This window comes from Carlito syrichta, unplaced genomic scaffold, assembly GCF_000164805.1.
Source record: "Carlito syrichta isolate Samal-C Ts95f unplaced genomic scaffold, Tarsius_syrichta-2.0.1 Scaffold305745, whole genome shotgun sequence".
Taxonomy (NCBI): Eukaryota; Metazoa; Chordata; class Mammalia; order Primates; family Tarsiidae; genus Carlito; species Carlito syrichta.
The window spans coordinates 294,950-315,947 of NW_007249841.1; the positions used below are offsets into that span (position 1 = coordinate 294,950).

At 40.2% G+C, this 20,998-nt stretch overlaps 1 protein-coding gene across 1 annotated transcript in view; it reads left to right on the top strand.

The window, feature by feature from the left end:
• NFXL1 (nuclear transcription factor, X-box binding like 1) overlaps positions 1–20,998 on the top strand; it is a 70,829-nt gene that overhangs the window by 76 nt on the left and 49,755 nt on the right. The window contains exons 2-10 of the mRNA XM_008062552.2: positions 265–600; positions 3,474–3,651; positions 11,537–11,646; positions 13,961–14,091; positions 17,481–17,659; positions 17,887–18,048; positions 18,152–18,252; positions 18,924–19,038; positions 20,040–20,164. Of these exons, the coding sequence (XP_008060743.2) occupies positions 265–600; positions 3,474–3,651; positions 11,537–11,646; positions 13,961–14,091; positions 17,481–17,659; positions 17,887–18,048; positions 18,152–18,252; positions 18,924–19,038; positions 20,040–20,164 (1,437 nt within the window). The remainder of the gene's footprint in view (positions 1–264; positions 601–3,473; positions 3,652–11,536; positions 11,647–13,960; positions 14,092–17,480; positions 17,660–17,886; positions 18,049–18,151; positions 18,253–18,923; positions 19,039–20,039; positions 20,165–20,998) is intronic.

Consider the following 20,998-nt stretch of genomic DNA (forward strand, 5'->3'; position numbering starts at 1 on the left):
CCGGCGCCGCGCGGCCGGGTCCCCGCCCCGGAGGGGCCGCGGCAGCAGGTCTGGCACAGCCCGGGACGGCTGACTGGGGGCTCCCGCCCCGCCCCCTCCTGCTCCTCCCCTCCTCGCCTTCGCTTCTGAGGCCGACGCCGCCCCTGCGGTCCCCTGCCCCACGCCGGCCCGTCCCCTCCCCTCCCCAAGCCCTGGACCCCACGCGGTGTCCGGTGGCCCCCGGGACTGGCTGGGCGGCGGTGTTCGGCTATTGCCGTGTGTTAGATCGCGAGTTGTCGCCAGCGTTCGTTGTTTTCCCAAAATCTCGTGGAGATCTGGCCACCTCCCCTTTTGGGTGGAACGAATCTCGTGGCTTCGGTGACCTTGTGCGAGGCCGCAGCCCCCCTCCCGTCCCGCTCCTGGGGCCCCTTGTCGTCTGCGGTCCTTGCCAGGCTGCCTGTGTATTGCCTTCACCTGCCGGCTCCCTGGAGCTCCTGGCGCGGCCCGCGGCTGTGGCTCCTCTCCACAAGGGTGGTGTTCTTCCGTGGGTACAGCTGGTGTCCGCGCCTGACTTCCAAGACTGAGCTTTGTGGGCCTGAGCGCAGGGACACACACACAGTTGTACGTGGGACTGGGCCCCTAATCCTGAAGTCATTTGATTTTGGGGTTTAGTTTTATTTACTTATTAATTAATTTATTTTGGAGTCTCACTGTGTCGCCCAGGCTGGAGGGCAGTGGCACGATCACGGCTCACTGCAGCCTCGACCTCCTGGACTCAGGCGATCTTCCCTTTTAAACTTCCTGTGTAGCTGGGACTACAAGCGCATGCCATCACGCCCAGCTGATTTTTGGATTTTTGTGTGTGTGTGTGTGGAGACGAGGTCTCTGTTTTGTCCAGACTGGTCTTGAACTCCTGGGTTCAGGTGATCCTCCCACCCCGGCCTCCCAAAGTGCTGGGATTATGAGTGTGAGCCACACAGTGTCCAGCCGTTTTTTTGATTGGAGAAATAGCATACACAGTTATTTAAAGTGTATACGTCGAGGGGACCACAGAGTGATTTATCTTGGAATGTGTTTTTCAGAATATATTTTTGGGGAGGGGAGCAAAACTGAGCTTCTGAGTGGTTTTTCTCCCAGGTGAATTATTTTTTATTTCAGAAGCTTTAGGGGTGCGACTGGCTTTTGGTTCCCTGGATGCATGGTCTAGTGGTGAAGAAGTTTGGGCTTTTAAGCTTACCTGTCACCCTCACCTGTGCACATTGTACCCCACAGGTGGTTTATCATCCCTCCCTCCCACCCCTTCCCCTTCTGAGTCTCCAGTCTCCATCAAGTCGTTCTCTGTGCCTTTGCAGACCCTTAGCTTAGCTTCCACTTATATGCAAGAACATGCAATGTTTGGTTTTCCTTTCTTCCCTGGTGAATTTTAGAGTTAGGTGGCATTCTCCTAGCTTGCAGTTCATGAGTTGCTGGTGGTGATGGTGGTGAGGCATGCTGTCTGCAGGCCTATGGACAGATAGGGTAAACTGCTCAGGTTTTGTGTGTAGAATGGACAGTTGAGATTTGACTGTAGGGCGTCTATGGGAGAAGTTTGCTTTGTCACCTCGTCTTGAACTTTCCTCGAGATGATGTTAGGTAAATACATTTATCAGGTTATGAATGTTTTCATTGTATTTGTCCAATTCAGCTTTTTTTTTTTGAGTTGGAGTCTCACTCTATCGCCCAGACTGGAGTGCAGTGGCCACTCCCGGCCACCGCAGCCTCGATCTGCTGGGCTCCGGCGATCCTTCTGCCTCAGTCTTCCAGTAGCTGGAACTACAGGCATGTGCTACCACGCCCGGCTGAATTTTGATTTATTGGAGAGATGAGGTCTCTCCAAGTTGCCCAGGCGGGTCTCGAACACGCGGGCTCAGGCAATCCACTCACTTCAGCCTCCCGAAGGCGCGGGATTACAGGCTGAGCCACCGAGCCTGGCTCAATTCAACTTTTTGAAAAGTACTAGTTTCCATAGGTTAATGACATTTATCATTTCCCTTTTGACAAATTTTGGTTCATGTATCTTATAGCCACTAATTTTTTCCCCCAGTATTCATAGATTCCTAGGTAAGCACAGTGTACGTTTTCTTTCAGTTTTACTTGAAATAGTCAGTTTTGGTTGATTATCCCCAGCCAAACTGGCTACAACAAGGAAAGGAAAATGTTGTAAGAGGGAGCATTTTCGAGTACAAATACACCCCCTAAAATAAGAGAGCTCATCAGTTTCAAGTGTAAAGTGAGTTTTAGATTAGTAAATTGAAAACCCTCTCCAGGTGGGCACTAATGGGTGCAGTTCAGCAGGCTTATGTCTCCTTTCTTAACTGATGACTGTCCCACAAAAACTTGTTAACACTGGGCACTTGAAGGAAATTCCCGTGGTTCTTGCTTTCAAGAAGAGTGGTCTAGTTGGGAGTACATGCTGAGAAGTACTGTCTTGTGTGATTATTTCATCAAGTAATAAAACGAGAGGTGCAGGCAGTGCTAGAGAGCAGAGTGGAAGGGCTACTCCTAAACTGTTGAACATTTTTTTTTGGAATGAAGTTGTAAAAAGCACATTTTCCATTTTACCAACATTTTGTGTGGATTAATATATTTATTTTTGTGACCACAAAAATGTCAACAAGCCCACAATAAAGGCAAAAAGTTCTTGTGTTCCTGAGAAGCAGACAGTGAACATGGTGGGTTCACAGTGGTACTGTCTCTGCCAACTCCGGTGGGTGGGCTGTGAAGTTCCCATTTTCTGATTCTCCTACGCTCACGATGGGCACGGTCCCTGCCTCTTAGAAGTCACTGTAAATGTGTTTTTAAAAATCTCATTTCAATTTCTGTTCATCCTTTTTGAGGTTTGAGACATTTATTCTACTTTTATAATTTTTTTTGACTTGTTAATTGATACTTTATAACAGTGAATGATTTTTTTTTTCTTTCTTTTTTTCCCCACTTGGGATCTCATTCTGCCACCCAGGCTGGAGGGCAGTGGCACAATCACAGCTCACCGCAGCCTCGACCTCCTGTGCTCAGGCGATCCTCCCGCCTCAGCCAAGAAGCTAAGCTATGCCTCCTGGGCTCAGGCTATCCTCCCGCCTCAGCCAAGAAGCTAAGCTATGCCACCGTTACTGGCTAAATTAAAAAAAAAAATTTTGTAGCGTTGAGGTCTCACTATGTTGCCCAGGTTGGTCTTGAACTCCTGGGCTCAAGCAATCCTTCTGCCTCAGCCTCTGCCTCAGCCTGCTGAAATTACAGGCATGAGCCACCGTACCCGGGCCACAAAAGTGAAGGTTTTTGTTGTAGTATTCCTCTTTAGTTGTGTGTCAAATAATGTGACAATACTCTTTCTCATGGATTATAAGCTAGAATGCTCCAAAACTGACTGCCAAGTGCATGTTTAAATGTGATATATTAGCACATCATGCCTTACCTTTGAGAGATTGTTTGGCAGAAATGAAACTTTTTTCTTTTAAACAGAGCTAATGTCTCAAAAGAAATTTGATGAAATCAAGAAGGCTAATCAAGCTGCAGCCAAAAAACTCATTGAAGAACACTTCAGCTCTTCCTCTGAAGAGGAAGGGGATGAGGACTTTGAAGGAAAACGAGGAAGAATAGTTGCTAATACATTCATAACGTATACTACTCAAACAGGTACTGTTATCTTAATTTTTGACTTTTGATATCAGTGAAGCTGTATTTCTCAGTTTTTGGAAACACCTTTATTCTACGTGGAATAGTTTTTACGACGTAAGACTGAGCATTTTGTGTTATGGAGTTGAATTTTTGTATGCTTTGGTGATTGAGTTACATGTTGGGTTGCGGGGGGCCAGCCCCTGCAAGTTTTGGGGAGTCCCTTGGAAGATGTGGTGGCGTCGGCGAATCTGTAGGGATAGATATTAAAAGAAAGAAAGATGGAAGGATAGATATAAAGAGGAAGAAAGAGAAAGAAAGAAAGTGGGCAACTGTTCAGTGAAATGAGCAGAAGCCGTTTATTGAAAGTTACAGGAGGTATTTATCCCCAAATTTTACACAGGCAGTCTCACAAGTCTTTCATGTGAACACAAAGCCAGGTGCCGGGGGGGGGCATCCCCCACCCACCAGATGCTTAGGTGTGAGGAGGAACAAACCCCAAGATTGTCTCATTGTTCCCTTTGCTAGTTAATGTTCTACAAAAGCACTGTAACAATCCTTACTAGTCTAATGATGTTCTGATAATCAATAACTTCTAAAGCTCACTCAATACCCATGACGACTAAATTAAACTCTACCACTTAAACAATGCTACAGAAGCTCTTAATTATAGCTTAAGCCAATTTCCTAAAGAATGTGGCCCAGTCCAAAGATCACACTGGGCCCCACAGGATGTGGCCCAGTCCAAGGTCCACGGTGGGCCATCTTTTGGAACAATAGACTATAATCTCTTAACAAAATGGCTATTCCAAAGTCTTATATGTCTATCCTAATTTCTATGAAAGTTTTCCAATTCTTAATTCTAATATATAAAGTTGATTAGCAGCAGCAAAGCTTCTAAAACCTAAATGTAAATTGTAAATGTACTAAGGCAAAACTTCGATAGTAGAAAGTGGAGACGATGAAAATTCTTAAAGTTAACTATATTCTTATTAAACCTAAAATATTATGATTGATTATGCATGAACTAACATGATTTGTAGCATGACCTATTCTACAATACCTTCTATGAATAAAATAAATTCAATTTCTATAATAGGTAGAAAAGAGACCTTACACTAACTGTAGCTAAAGCCGGCCCAAAAGAATGCAGCCCAGTCCAAAGTACATGCTGGGCTCTCAGGAATGTGGCCCAGCCCAAACTCTGTGCTGGGCCACTCTCGAAAATCATCTTCACCATTGAAAAGCTGCAAACAGCTCTCCCTAAGTATATACTAATTCTATAAATATTCTTTTAAATCTTATAAAGAAGCTTGTACTGTATAAAAGGCTCCCAAATGTGACCTGAATTTGAATTATATCTAATACCTAGGCCGAAACCACAGTTTATGGGAAACAGGAACAATGGGTTTCTAGAGTCAGCTATGCCTGTCACAGTCACAGAGTCTTCAGCTTAGGCCAGCAGAGTTCCTTTAGGTTGTTCTTGTGCTGCATGGCAAAAGGGGGAGGAAAATGGGGTCTACGGCTCTCGAACACGTCCTAGCGGTCTCGAGGTCCACGGCCCTCCCTGATCCCTAACGCTCAGTGGGCCTCCGTGGCCGGCTCCCAACATTGGGTGACACTGATTCTTCTGTACAGTGTCTGGAAAGCCCTCAGAGGCCTTCGGCGAGTTTAACTGGCGTTTCACATGACTGCTCAGAGGGGCTGCCAGAGCTTCTGAGATGAGACAGGGCGAGTTCTTCCTGATTGTGATTTGACTGGGCTAGAGGACTCTGTGTACCCTCTTCAATCTGTTCTTCATTGGTTTCCTCCTTTTAATTATGTTAAATGTATCTTGAAGGCTATTTCATTTTTTAACTATGTTTTCTATTTCATGTTTTATTCACAACATCTGATATTTATTTATTTATTAAGACAAGGATTTTGCTCTGTTGTTCAGTGGTACAAACATGGCTCACTGCAGCCTTGACCTCCTCAGGTCAGGTGATCCTTCAGCCTTGCAAGTAGTTGAAGCTAAGTTTTAGTTTAGTTTAGTTTTGTTTTTGTCAAGGTATCACTCTCTCACCCAGACTGGAGTGTGACACGATCACGGCTTACCGCATTTTCCAACTCCTGAGCTCAGGTCCTCTTCCTGTATCAGTCCCCGAGAAGCTGGGCCTACAGTCATACACTACCATACCCTGCTAATTTTTTTTATTTTTTGTACAAACAGGATTTGGCTGTGTTTCCTAGGCTGGGTCTCGCTTTCCTGGTCTCAAGCAGTCCTCCCACTCCTGCCTCCCAAAGTGCTGGAATTACAGGCGTGAGCCACCATGCCTGGCCTGGCTAAGTTGAAAATTTTTTAGAGATGGGAGTCTCACTACATTGCCCAGGGTGGTCTTGAACTCCTGGGGCTTCAAGTGATTCTCCTGCCCTGGCTTCCAAGTTAAGATTATAGGTGTGAGCCATTGTGCCCAGCCATACTTTTTAAAAAAAAGTAAATCCCCTTGGGTTTGACATTTACATTCACATTATCTATTGTTTTATATACCTGGGGTGCTCTTAAAACCACATTTGTTTATGTGAGAAAGGACCAAAGTGTCATTGCTGTATACCACTTAGTATTAAGTGTAAAAATAGATTATAGATTATTTTCAATGTAAGCATTCCTAAAATTTAGACTTTAAAGTCATTATTAGAAATATTCTTGCAGGTAATATGGGCATTTCTTGATATATTTGTAGAGATATGCCATATTGTCTACAGATCTTTATTTTAGTAATAAGTGTTTATTCTCTTATTGGATCTTTTAAAAAATTTAATATTCTATTCAAACCAGAGAAAAACCTTATAAATTTTCTAAGAAACAATTCTACAGAAGAGAAGGGATTTTCCTAGAATTACTTGATCAGTAACTAACAGAGCTGGGTTTCATCTAGTTTACTTAGTTTTAGGGTCATTACTGGGCTGATAGCATTTTCTCTGTAAAAGCAGAGTAATTCTGAGATTAGATTGCTGCTCTTATACTTATTTATGGGGAAAAGCAGCACGGTAGTGGTTACGAACATGAACTCTCAAGCCAGACTGCCAAGGTTTGAATCTTGGCTCTGTTATCAAGGCTTTATGATGCTCGACATGTTATTTAACTCTTAGTGACTTGATTTCTTCTTTTGCAAAATGGGCATAATGATAGTAAATAGAATAGTCAGGATGAAATGGGTCATTATGTGTAAGTGCTATAGTGCTTACAGTAGTGCCTGTTATATAGTCTGATATGTGTCTGTTGTAATGCTTAATGTATTTTGTGGCTTGTTTATTAGAAATTTTCTGCAATAGCTTCTTTCTTGTCTTTTAAAAAATGTATCTGTTTCTTAAGCTTTCTTTTACTCTTTTATGTGAAAAAGGAGCATTCAGTCTACTCTTCCTTACTTATGATATGGTTATTTCTCAAGTATAGGATCAGTGATGTCAGGATTCAGGATTGGAGTATGACAGAGTCAGAAGAGCAGCAGAGTTTGAGTATAAGTTAGGGTCGAGGCCGTTCACCAGCAGGAGAGTCACTCAAGTCTTGAACAGCACGATTCTTCCCATCAGCATGAATCCCTGTCCACCGGTAACCTTGGCGACTAGATGGTTGCCTGAGTATTGGGATCATGAGGATAGGTCAAATTGTCTAGTAGGTTTCTAAAGAACTTACCATGTCTGCTGAGGAGTTAAGATGAAGAAGTCTATCTCAGCCAGGTAAAAACTGATTAAAAAATTACTTCAAGCTGGACTTGGTGGCTCAGCCTGTAATCCTGTGCCTTTGGGAGGCTGAGGTGAGTGGATTGCCTGAGCCCGCAAATTCGAGACCCGCTTGGGCAGCGAGACCTCATCTCTACAATAAATCAAAAAAAATCAGCCGGGCGTGGTAGCGTGCACCTGTAATTCCGGCTACTTGGAATGCTGAGGCGGAAGGATTGCCGGAACCCAGCAGGTCGAGGCTGCGGTAGCCGAGAGCGGCCACTGCACTCCAGTCTGGGCGACAGAGTGAGACTCCCAAGTCAAAAAAAAAACAACAAGAAAAAATTACTTCAAGTTAGAGGGTGTCTCGCTTCTAGAGGACTTCATAGAAAATAATTTTTAGATGTTTCCTGTTTCCAGAGGACCTCACTTAAATCATTCTAGTGGCACACTATACTTTCAAATAGGATTACATTAATGTAACTCAGTCTAGTAATTAGAAAATATGTGTCATTTGTAGGTTGTATTAATTTTTAATCTAGAGTTCATCTTACATTGTTATGGTAATTTTTCTTATGCTGTTTTGTGTCAAATCCATTACTATTTGATTCTCATTCCTTTGGGTTGTACACTTTGCCTCTCCGAAAGGAGGGAAATATGAACACTTGATTTAAGATCATAGATGCTCCTTGTGAACCAGAACTCCTGGAAGAAGAAGAAGAAAAAAAAAGAACATAGATGCCAGGGTAACAGAATGCTACCTACATCACTTAGTGACTTGAACACCAAGACCATACCAAAGGAGTACATTTTCATCTGAGCACAGCCTTTGCATTTTTGTGATGCTTCTCTTAAATTTCAGGCTTGCACAGCCAGCTTCCCGATGAGTATCTCTGTATTGCTGGTCTGTGGACATCAAGCTTATGTTGAAAGATGACTTATTTATTCATTTGTGTTCTTTGACTTAGTAAGTAGCACTACAGTTTTCCCCATCACCCACCTAAGCCAGAGAGCAGAGGTATCACACATGTTGCTCAGTCCTGCTCCCCTGCCTATGTCAGACAGTACATCAGACACTGCGCTTTTTGTTGTTTTTTTTTTTGACAACGAGTCTCACTCTGTCACCCAGGATGGAGAGCATTGGCACACTCCCAGCCACCGCAGCCTCAACCTGCTGGGCTCAGGCAATCTTTCCACCCCAGTCTTCCAAGTAGCTGGAACTACAGGCACATGCCACCACGCCTGGCTAATTTTTTGATTTATTATAGAGATGAGGTCTCTCCAAGTTGCCCAGGGCTGGTCTCAAACCTGTGGCCTCAGGCAATCCTCTCATCTCCATCTCCCAAAGTGCTGGGATTATAGGCGTGAGCCACTGCACCCGGCCTAGACACAGCACTCTTACTTCCAGATCCAGATGTAAATATCACCTTTTAAAAGTAGATCTCGGCTAGCTGCGGTGGCTCAAACCTGTAATCCCAGCACTTTGGACTTTGGGAGGCCGAGGCGAGGATTGTCTGAGCCCATGAGTTTGAGAGCAGCCTGAGCAACATGGTGAGACCTTGTCTCTACAATATATAAAAAAATTAGGGCATGGTAGTGTGCACCTGTAGTTCTGGCCACTTGGAAAGCTGAGGCAGAAGGATCAGTGGAGCCCAGCAGGTCGACAGTGGGTTGGCCGTGAGCATGCCACTGCTCTCTAGCATGGGTGACGGAGACTCCAACTCAAAAAAAAAAAAAAAACACAAAAAAGTAAATCTCATCATCACCAAGCCCTCTTAAGCTGTACTTACTAAACTTATTAAATCTATCCTTCCTCTCCCTAGTTCAAGCCTTTACAGCTGTTTAAATGTGAATTAAATCCACACGATATCTATGAGGCAGTTCACTGTTAATGCTAATTTTACAACTGAAAAAACTGAGACACACTAGGTCACTTGCTCAAGGTCATCTTTTGCTTCATCTGCTGTTTCTTGACTGGTACTTTCTGTTTCCAGGCTTGGCCTCTGCAAACTTATTTTTCTTACGTTGCCAGACTGATCTTTTAAAATGCCTGACTTCAGGTGCCATGCTGTCCACTATGATGTGCCGGGCCGGGCAGTGTACTTTATTGTTGCAGCCAGACTTTAGTACACGTTTCAAAGACATCTTCGAAAAATTTTGTAATGATAAGGTTAGGCTTTATTTTGTAAAAGCCTATTCTATCTTGTTCTTCAATTGCATTTTCTAAGAGTTAGATGTTGAATTAGATGAAATTTAAATATATTTGTTAAAGCCAGCTGTGTTGAACAGCAAACTAAATATGCAATATAGTTAAGAATTCTACTCCTAAGGATATTTTTAAGACTTTAATGCTTATTTAAAATAAAGCAACTTTCTCTAGTAATTTTATAATAATTTATAGTTTGAGAGTGCTTTTACATGTATTTTGTTTAATATCCTAAGTCATATTTATATGATGGTAGGACAAGCTTTTGTAAGTACTGTTTTTACTTAGATGATTTTGGAAATTAAGGAATTATCCAAGTGTCCTTTTTATTTACTTTTTCTTTTTGACAACTTAAGTTTTGGTTTGAACCAGGTTATTGTCATAGTAAGTCCTGTACATATGATAACTTATTTTTTTTTTTTCTCCTGAAGAGACAGGGTCTAGGCTGGAGTGCAGTGTCAGCATCATAGTTCACTGCAGCCTTGAACTCCTGGACTCAAGTCCAGGATTTATTGTAGAGATGAGGTCTCTCCGAGTTGCCCAGGGCTGATCTCGAACCCGCATGCTCAGGCAATCCTCTCACCTCAGTCTCCCAAGGTGCTGGGATTATAGGCATGAGCCACCGCACCCGGCCTAGACACAGCTCTCTTACTTCCGGATCCAGACGTAAATATCAACTTTTAAAAGTAAACCTTGGCCGGGTGCAGTGGTTCAAAGCTATGATCCCAGCACTTTGGACTTTGGGAGGCTGAGGCGAGAGGATTGCCTGAGCCTGTAGGCTTGAGACCAGCCTGGGCAACATGGTGAGACTGTATTTCTACAATATATAAAAAATTAGGGTATGGTAGTGTGCACCTGTAGTTCTGTCTACTTGGAAGGCTGAGGTGGTAGCCTCCCAAGTAACTGGAACTATAGGTGCATGCCACCATGTCCAGCCAATTTTTTAATATTTTTGTAGAGATGAGCTCTTGCTATGTTGTCCAGGCTGGCCTCAAGCAATCCTCCTGCCTTGGCTTCCCAAAATGTTAGGATTACAGATGTGAGCGTCTGTGCCCGGCTGTTTTATGCTACTAGTGTAATTTTTGAAGACTTCAGTCAGTCTCTGTTGAGCAATCTTTGTTGTTCTAAAGGAAGTAGGCTTATTTTTTCTATACTAAAGTGACTCAGATTCCTGCCCTTTTAGTGTCATTTGTGTATTAGGGTACTTTTTGTGTCTTTCATTTTTTTGTTTTGCTCTTTCTGTTTTGACATTCCTGCAGTAACCCATCACTACAACATAGCATGGGAGTTTAGAAGGCTCACTTTGTAGACAAACTGATGCTACTTAATTGTTGTGTGCCTCAGTTTTCTCATCTGTAAATTGGTAATAATATCTCATTTAATCCTATTGAAATATGAGTACAATATCTAGCAAATAACTGCTTAATAATTAAAATACCGTGTGGTAATTTTTTTTTCAAAGCTTACGCTCCTTTTCAAGCAGAAATAGTGAATTTACTCTAATGAAATGTGGTTATTATGCTGTAATGACTCTAGGGTCTTTGTATTTAACAAATTTTTATTAAGAATAAACTAAGTACTACACACACGCACGCACGCACACACATCCTTTATATTTATGCTAAATGGCTCTGCTTAGTTTTGAGCTTTCGGTTCCTTCCACACTTTGCTTTTTGCTTATGCTTTTCCTGTTTTTTTTCACCTTGCTGTTTTTGCCCATGGCTCTGCCTCCCCAGCTTTGTTAGGGCCTGTAACAGTAAAAAAGCAAGTCCACACTGAGAGAGGTGAGGTACTGTTTTGAACCATGAGTATAGGATTTAATGCATGGACTTTCTTACCTCTTGACGGCTCACTGGTTACTTTTTTTGTAACTTCTTGTTTTTCAGCTATATTTTGAGCAATTGATACTGCTAGACAGTTCTCTCATAATGTGTATTATTAGTGAGTTTGTGTTTTTTTCAGTTGTTAACATAAGATTTCCCACTTTTAAATTTTAAGATGGAGATTCATGTGAACTGGAGCGAACAAAACAGTATGTAAATGAAGCTTTTCAAGCAGGGGCTATGACTTGCTTAATTTGTATTGCGTCAGTGAAGAGAAACCAAGCAGTAAGTTTTTCTCCTTATCCGTATTAATGTATCATCCCAAAATATCTTATCTTGCAGTTACCATGCTCAGCCATTCATTATTCTTTTGCTTACTTTTGTTTAAAAATTTGAAGATTTTGTATATGAGTTGATCTTCATTTTGTAAATCTTTAAGTTAAAAAATTACATCTAGCCAGGCTCGGTGGCTCAGCCTGTAATCCTGCGCCTTTGGGAGGCTGAGGTGAGTGGATTGCCTGAACCTGCAGGTTTGAGACCCGCCTGGGCAGCGAGACCTCATCTCTACAATAAATCAAAAAATCAACCGGGCGTGGTAGTGCATGCCTGTAATTCTGGCTACTCGGAAGCTGAGGAGGAAGGATCGCTGGAGCCCAGCAGGTCAAGGCTGCGGTGGCCGGAAGCGGCCACTGCACTTCAGTCTGGGCAACACAGTGAGACTCCAACTCAAAAAAAATAAAAATAAAAATAAAAATAATAAAATAAAAAATTACATTTAAATGAGCATCTAATATTTTTTAGTACTGTTAATGTAACGTAAGTGCCTTCAGCTGTAATGCAAATGTCAATTTGATAAAGTGTTTTTAACATCTTTACTTTAGAGATTCCCACAAATATGAAATGTTAAAATGTGTTATATTTCATTACTTTCAATGGATTTAAAGAAAAAGTAGATGTGGTCCCTGTCTTCCAGGAAGTAGAACTTGGCAGTCACACAGTTTTATTAGTCAGCATCTCCTGTGTTGAAGGCTTCATGGAAAGTGCTGAGGGTCATTGGGGAAAGGGAGCTTTTGAAAATTTAACCATGCCCTGGAGGAACTATGACCTGTGCTGAAGGTATCTATACGCAAGTTACAAAGGCCTAGTGATGCAGTTAAAGAGCAGTGATGGCTGAATGTGATGGAGTCAACTTTGAGGCCTCAGAGTAATTCCCTGCTGTAGTAGCACTACCTAGAAAAGAAAAATCAGGCTAGAGGAAATGAGTTGGTCACGTAGAGTGTGTCAGAAATTTCTTGGAAATGCATCTGAACTCTTTAGGGGGTCACTCAAACTAAGAAGAGTACTGCTTTAGGGGTCACCCAGACTAAGAAGTTGACTGTTTAATACTGATTTTATCAAACAGGCTTAAATGTTACAAATAAAGGAGAACTGATTTTATCAATTAAATCAAAGTGTTGGCAGATTCCAAAAATTAATTTAGTACTGTCCCTTAGGCTTTTACATTGTATATATTCTTGCTTTTCGCTTACCTGATTTTTAGAATTTAGCACTGTTAAGTGCTAAACTGATAGGTTTTCTATAATAAGATTGTTATGTAGAGTTATTCAGGAGGGGGACCCCAAAAACCTGGACTTTATTTATAAAAAATTGTGTATTTATTCTTTCATGTTTAAACTTCAATCACCTTCAAAGTCTCTCGGTTTGGTGTAGTACACCTACTGAGACACTTTTTCTACTGCTCAAAACAGTTTTTGAGCTTGTCAATTTTGATGCCTTTTAGTACTTCTGTCATTTCTTGTTTCAACTCTTCCACATCTGTTTAACGTTTCTCATTGAGGACTTTTTTTCATCTGGGGAAACAAAAAATGTTGCTTGGGGTGAGATCTGGTGAATAGGGAGGATGGGGCATAGGGATCATGTCGTTTTTGGTCAAAAACTGCTGAGCACTCAGTGCGGTGTGTGCAAGTACGCTTGCAAATGACCCATCGTGAAACAGGCAAACACATTGGAAGAATCGCCCCCCCCAAAAAAATCACTGAAGCCAAATGTAGCTTCTCACAACAATGCTAGCTGATGGGTTCTTAGAGCACTTACCTAGTGAAGGAAGCCTGCCCTCCAAAAAATAATGTTTTTGGGGCCCTCCCCTTGTATGTTAATTTTATTTTGTAGTGATATTTATAATTGGAAATATCCATTTAACAGAAAATTTGTTAAATTTAATACATAAGTCTACATGATGTAAATTACAGCCATAAGTAGCATGTCGTATGAACATATTTGATAACAGTAAATGCTTATACTGTGTTTTTAAAAAAGACCATAAAGTTAGATTTTAGTCAGTACAGTATGACCTCATTTTATTAAAAATAGTATGAAATATGTATTTGTATAAATTTGGAGACTGTCCCGAATGTTCGCAGTAGTTATTCTAGCTGAATGAATCTGGGTAATTAATAATATTTTCCTTTAAAGTGTTCTACATTTAAATACATTTTTGTAAATAATGTTTCTTCTGTTATACTAGCAGGTTTTAAAGTGTTGTGGAATTAACAAAGAAAAACCTTTGAATGCCTGTCAATTTCTGGTCCTTTTGCCTTAGGTTTGGAGCTGTTCAGGATGTTTCTGTATATTTCACATGCCCTGTATCCAGAAGTGGGCTAAAGACAGCCAGTTTCTTGTATCTTCTCTGACAGATGATGATTTTGGAAAGAGAGATTATCCCTGGCCTTGGTAACTTTTTCTAATTAGTTGGCTTATTAAATTGTGGAATAAATGAACATTCAGGTCATAAATTGCTTTATTGGCAGTTTCAGTATCTGTGTTGGGACTTCAGTTAGTCATTTGGTTTGTGAAGATGTGGACCTTTGATAATGACTTTTTTTGTTTCAATTTGTATAACTATTAATCCTCTCAATAACCAGAATATCATTCAGTCTTTATTTTTTCCTTTTCAAAACATTGCCTTAATTATCCTTTGAAAGGACATTCATTTCTTTTCTTTAGGACCGAGATTCTTTCATAATTCTGGTCTTTAGAGTTCCTATCAGTAAACATTATTATCCCACTGTACAAGACTGTCACATATGTATTTTGATTATAGGCTTCCCAGTTTTATTCTCTGAAATCTCAAAACTGCAGGTGTATATTATTCAATGCCTTTCATTTTTCTACATTTATTTTATATTTATTTGGCTTGTTGTTATGATTATTTGATCTCGAACGTCTATTATATTTCCAGAAAGAGTGGGAAGTAGAAATTTTATATCTCTGCTAAATAAAGACAATAAAAAATGTATCCATAATGGCAACTCAGAGGGTAGATTTACTGTCAAGGGAGTGAAACCTAAGCTTCAGGGGCTGTGTGAGTTCACATTTGGTACCTTTTGTAACTAATTTTATGGTTATAATTTTGTATTCGTTTTCTCAACTGAGGCCCCTAAATTGTGTAAGATTCAGGCCTCAGGAAACCTAAGTCCACATCAGAACTCTCCTTATTACACATGATATTTCTGTAATATTGTGATAGCATAGTTTTTAAAAACATTTTAGACATTCTAGTTACTTTTTTAAAATTTGTGAAAATAATTCTCAGTCATTTGTAAGAGATTTTATTCCCCCGTCACCAACGAAAATATTGAAGTTAATTGGAAGGGAAGCCATGTGTTCAGCCTTTTCTTAGTCTTAATTGGTGGAGTCAGGATTCGAAACCTGGGGTTCATTATTTCTAAGCTCAGGGCTTTTTCTATTCTTCCACTGGAGTTCTGTCTTATGATCCTGCTTTTAGAAATATTATTGATTTCTTTTAACTGAATATGCTCTTTTTTGAAGTGGTTTAAAATTTCAAAGTCTATGTTTGTTTTGCTACAAATATTATTTGTGGTGGAGGAATTGTAGTGTTTAATAGGTACAGGATTGAACCAGATATTTTGACTTACTAGTTTTAGAAATTTGAACCTCATGTACTTTTTGTCACTCTTGCCCTACTCACTACTATTTTAAGTAGTCATTTTGCCATAGGGGAGGAAAGATAATAGTTGAAAAATTAATGAAAGGTTACTTTTTTCCTAAATCTAAAAATTAACAAATTTAATCAACTGTGCATTATCCTTTGCATTCCATATTTCTTTCTCTCTCTTGCTTTAGATTCTGGCTTACTGCAGTCTCAGACTTCTGGGCTCAGGTGATCCTTCCTCCTCAGCCTTCTGATTTGCTGGGACTACAGGTGCACACCACCACTCTCTGCTAAGTTTTTGATTTTTTTTTTTTTGTAGAGACAAGGTCTTGCTACGTTTTCCAGGCTGAACTCTTGGGTTTAAGCAGTTCTCCTGCCTCAGGTTCCTAAAATGCTGGGATTACAGACATGAGTCACTGCACCAAACCTCTATATTTCTTTTTCTTTTTCTTTTTTTGTTTTTTTTTGAGTAGGATTTTCACTTGCCAAGGCTGGAGTGCAGTGGCACTCTTGTGGCTACTGCAACCTCAACCTGCTGGGCTCAGGCGATCCTTCTGCTTCAGCCTTCCAAGTAGCTGGAACTACAGGTGAATGCCATCATGCTCGGCTGATTTTTTTTATTTATTGTAGAGACAAGGTCTCACTAAATTGCCCAGGCTGGTCTTAAACTCCTGGGCTCAGACAGTCTTCTTGCCTTGGCCTTCCAAAGTGCTGGGATTACAGATGTGAGCCACCACGTTTGGCATGTTTCATATTTTTTAAGAAGGAAAATAAGCGACTATTTTGGTTGAGAACTCAATTTGTCCCCTCTGGGATGGAGTTAAAACTTGGTAAATGTTAATGATTTTAAATTAGTTTTTAGAAATCAATTAAAAATACATGTTTCTACTAAGATATTGCTTGTTTATGAACAAGATAGAGCAAAATAACATTTACTATAGGCATCCCGTTACTTTAATAAAACTCCTGCATATTATCCTCAGTGGGCCAGTTGAGTCTTAGTGCTGCTGGGCAGTGTGTGAGCTGCCTGTTGGCCATCCATGTCAGCATTATCACAGTGCATGTCCCCCTCTCTACTGGCTTAAAGGAATGTAGCCATTTTCCTTTTAGTGAGGGAAAGTTCAACTCTTCCAACAAAATGCCGGTTATTCCAGATGAGACATGGTATTTTGTTTTTGATTTTTAACTACAAGAACAAATATCTTTTGTTTATTTTGAATATTTTGCAACATTTATTTGGAAACAGAACATGTTTTCATGACAGTAAAAATATCTTGTAAACGATACAAGAGAAATTTAAATGATGATGTGAAACTTCTAGTGTAATATATTAATGATACTCATTGTCTGGGGCATGGTAAAGCATCTTTTAAGAAAGAAGGAATCTGTGTTAATCTACAAGTGAATATTTGATAGAGCTGAAGGCGGACACTTCTACTACCAAATGTATTTATTTTAATGTTATAGGTTAAATTCTTTTCTGCCTTAGTATAGAATGTGACACAATGCTTGTACTATTCTTTGACTTAGGTACATTTGAATTGTATCTATTTTGTGTTAGATATTGAGAATCATGAAATTCTTTATTTACTTTCAAGTTTGTTCCCCTTTGATTCTAGATTGTAGTCATGTTTCATGCTATGTTACCTACCCATAACCCAACTTCTTTCTTCTGTTTACTGTTGCTAATATGAACCAAATACAACCAAACTTTTAAGAAATTGAGCTTTATGAAAATCTAGGTGATTTGCTCAAGAATAGAGTTCAGGTATTTAATGGAAAGCTAACATGCATTCTCTTGTGTAGCTGTATTCTAGATATGTGCTGTTTAAGGTTTGTCAACTAGCCACATGTGGCTTTTTAAATTTTGAATAAATTATAAAGTAAAAAATTCTGTTCCTTCCTCAGTTATAAGCATTAGCCATATTTCAAGCACTCACTCGCCAGATGTGGCTGATGGCTACATATTGGACAGTGCAGTATAGAACAGTTCTATCACATCAGGAAATCATATTGTACAGAGCTGTTTTAATAAGATCATGTCTTTCTTACTAATGTAAAGATGGAACAGAGTCTCTTAACTTAAAATGAATTGAACAGGATGTTCTTGTCTCGTGCTTCTTTTAGACTTGAAATTAACTAATAATTTCTTTTTTTTTTTTTGTAGTCCAAAATGTAGGTTTGAATACAAACGATCTGAAACCCCTAGCAGGTACTATTGCTACTGTGGAAAAGTGGAAGATCCGCCTTTAGACCCATGGCTGGTGCCTCATTCCTGCGGCCAAGTTTGTGAGAGAGAATTTAGGCCTCCTTGTGGTCATAAGTGTTTACTCCTCTGTCATCCAGGTGAGTTATATATGTTACATTTGAAATTGTTTGCAGACAATTATTTCTTCTTACCTTGAGACAAAAATACTGCAGAAGTTGAATTCAGAAGTTGTTTGCCATGAGAAAATATTGAAGGGGAATGCCTTTTAAAGTATCAGTAAAGCTCTGGAAATGATTGATAGCTGTAGGAATGGAATGTTTTAGTTTCTGACTTCAGATTATTTTTTTCTTTCCTTGGATTCTAGGTCCCTGTCCTCCTTGTCCAAAGATGGTCACAATCACTTGTTACTGTAAGAAGGCAAAGCCTATCCCTCGGAGGTGCAGTGCCAAGGAGTGGTCCTGCCAGCTGCCATGTGGACAGAAGTTGCTCTGTGGGCAGCACAAGTGTGAAAATCCCTGTCACGCAGGTGAAAGGCCAGGCCTGTTGGGTGTTCTGGCTTTGAACAAAAGTCAGAGCAGTCTTTGTTGGTCTTGCAGTGTTTCTGTGCTAATTTATCATTCTGGTTTTAGGAAGCTGTCCGCCCTGTCCCAGAGTCAGTAGACAGAAGTGTGTCTGTGGCAGAAAGATGGCTGAAAGAAGTTGTGCGAGTCCTCTGTGGCACTGTGATCAAGTATGTGCCCATGCATATGAGGGTGGGTGGCGAGGAATGCACAGCATGACTGCCAGGAGGGCAGCAATGTAATTAGGTCGCTGGAGGAGAGGGGAGGAAGGATAGCAACTCTGACAAATTATGTCATGTGTTAGGAAACTGCTTTTCAGTTCAATGTCATCTTCATTTTGGGAGGAAAATTTGTTTTCAAAGTAGCAGTGGTGTGTAGGCCTTTGGATTCAGTGCCTTTTCGCTCTCTTCTTTTAGCTCTTTCCCCTTTCTCTCTCTCCCCTTCTCGACCAGCAGCCTCACCACCTCTTGAGTTCATCTTGTTGAGGAAACAGGACCAATGTGAGAGTTGCTAGTCCTAGAAGTGGCATGGTTTTAATGCTACTTGGAAATCTGTGGTGGATGGCTATATGAAGCTGTATGTGTTTTTTCCTTTCTTATATTTTAAAAATATTTTTTGGTGAATAGGAAATAAGAGTGTCTACCTATGTATGTGCATGTAAGTATATATGTGTATGTGTGTATGTATACATACATACATATGACACCTGTATGTATATGTATGTAGGTCTTATGTATGAGATGTAAAGCATAGTAATAGGAACAATTTTGTTTGTGATAAAAGATGGATTATGTTTCATATAAAGTCTTAAATCCTTCACTAGTGCTTGTTGTTTATTTAGGTATGTGGGAAAACACTGCCATGTGGTAATCACACATGCGAGAAAGTTTGCCATGTTGGTGCTTGTGGAGAATGTCCTCGCTCTGGGAAAAGGTTCTGTCCCTGTCAGAAATCAAGTAAGACTTTTTTTTTTTTTAAAGGAAATGAATTATCAAGACATGAAAAGACAGCCAAAAGACATCCTTTAGGAATCTCAAATGCATATCACTAAAAGTCTGAAAAAGCTATGTATTACAGGACTGCAAATACATGACATTCTGGAAGAGTCAAATCTGTGGAGCAGTAAAACGATCAGTGGGTGCTGGGGATGGGGAGGGAGAGGAGAGTATGTGAGGCATGAGATTTTAGGGCCGTGACACTGCTTGGTATGATGCTGTGATGGCATGTGCATGTTATTATCTGTCCAGCCCAGTAGATGTACAACACCAAGAGGGAACCCTAATAGTAACTGTAATCTTTGGGTGGTTATGGAGTATCAAGGTAAGCTTATCCATTGTAACAAAGGTACCATGCAGGGCAGGTTATTGATAGTGGAGAAAGCTTTGCTGTTGTCATGATTGTGTAATAGGTTGTTGGTGGACTTATTTTGGGCAGCTTTGAGGTAAAGTCATAGTAGGATTATGTCTTGAGTTGGTTTCCTTGACACTCCACAAATAACAGCATCCTATGTGTAAGATTGTTTCTAGTGCTTGTCACAGTATGTTTATATTGAAGGCGAATTTTATCATATTTTAAAGTCTATAGCTTTCTTTTCATCCTGTGAGGTCAGCAGCAGATTTTTAAACAAATCTATATATTATGGAAATTTCTCACAGAGGTATATATAGTCTTATTCATTTTTTTAGGTAACTACTTCTGAAGCAAGTAACCCAAAAAAGTGTGTTTCTCGAGGATGATAGCTTGTCATGTGTCGAATTTCTTTTTAAAAATCATCAACTTCACAAATATTAGAGATTATTTTCATTAAAGTTAGTTTTTTCCAAATAATTATGTGGATGTAAAAATTTCTAGTCTGAAAGTGCTGTCATTCTTTAGGGAGCCTAAAGAATTTGGCATTTTATTAGTGTCTAATATTAATGTATCTTATTACTAACGTTAACTTTTTGTCTGTTTTTAGAGTTTTCTTTGCCTTGTACGGAAGATGTACCAACTTGTGGAGACAGTTGTGACAAAGTACTTGAATGTGGAATCCACAGATGTTCCCAGCGTTGTCACCGAGGTCCTTGTGAAACATGTAGACAAGTTAGTTATCTCCTGTAACCATTACTCTTAAGAGCTGCCTGTCGTAGCATACCAAATGAGGTTGTCCTCTGGTTATTTTCTCTTATTTATTTTCATATACACCTATATCATGATTAATCCTAATTTAGTGACCTAATATCTATGGTAAGAAGCAGGTGAATACAGGCATACCGTGTTCTATTGTGCTTTTTACAGATTGAGGGTTTGTGACCACCCAGGCTAGAACAAGTCCTTTAGCACTATTTTTCCAACCTCATGTACTCACTTTGCGTCTCTGTCATGTTTTGGTAATTCTTGCTATATTTCAAACTTTTTCGTTATTGTTATATCTGTTATGGTCGTCTATGATCAGTGATCTTTGGTGGGACCATTGTAACCGTATTGGGATACCACTGATCACACTCTTATGAGACACCAAACCTCATCAGTAAACGTGTGTGTTCTGACTACTTCACAGATTGGTCGTGTTCCCCATCTTGCTCCTTCTTGGGCCTCCTTATTCCCTGAGACACAACATTATTGAAGTCAGCCTACAGTGGCCTCTACATGTTCAGGGAAAGGAAGATACATGTCTCTCACTTTAAACCAAAAGCTAGAAATGACAGAGCTTAGTGATGGAGCTTAGTGAGAAAAGCATGTCAAAAACCCAAATAGACCTTTTGAGCCAGTTAGCCAAGTTGTGAATGTAGAGGAAAAGTTCTTGAAGGAAATTAAAAGTGCTACTCCAGTGAACACATACATTATAAGAAGTGAATCAGCCTTATTAGTGGTAGGAAGAAAGTTTTAGTTGTCTGAATAAAAGATCAAACCAGCCACAATGTTCTTTTAAGTCAA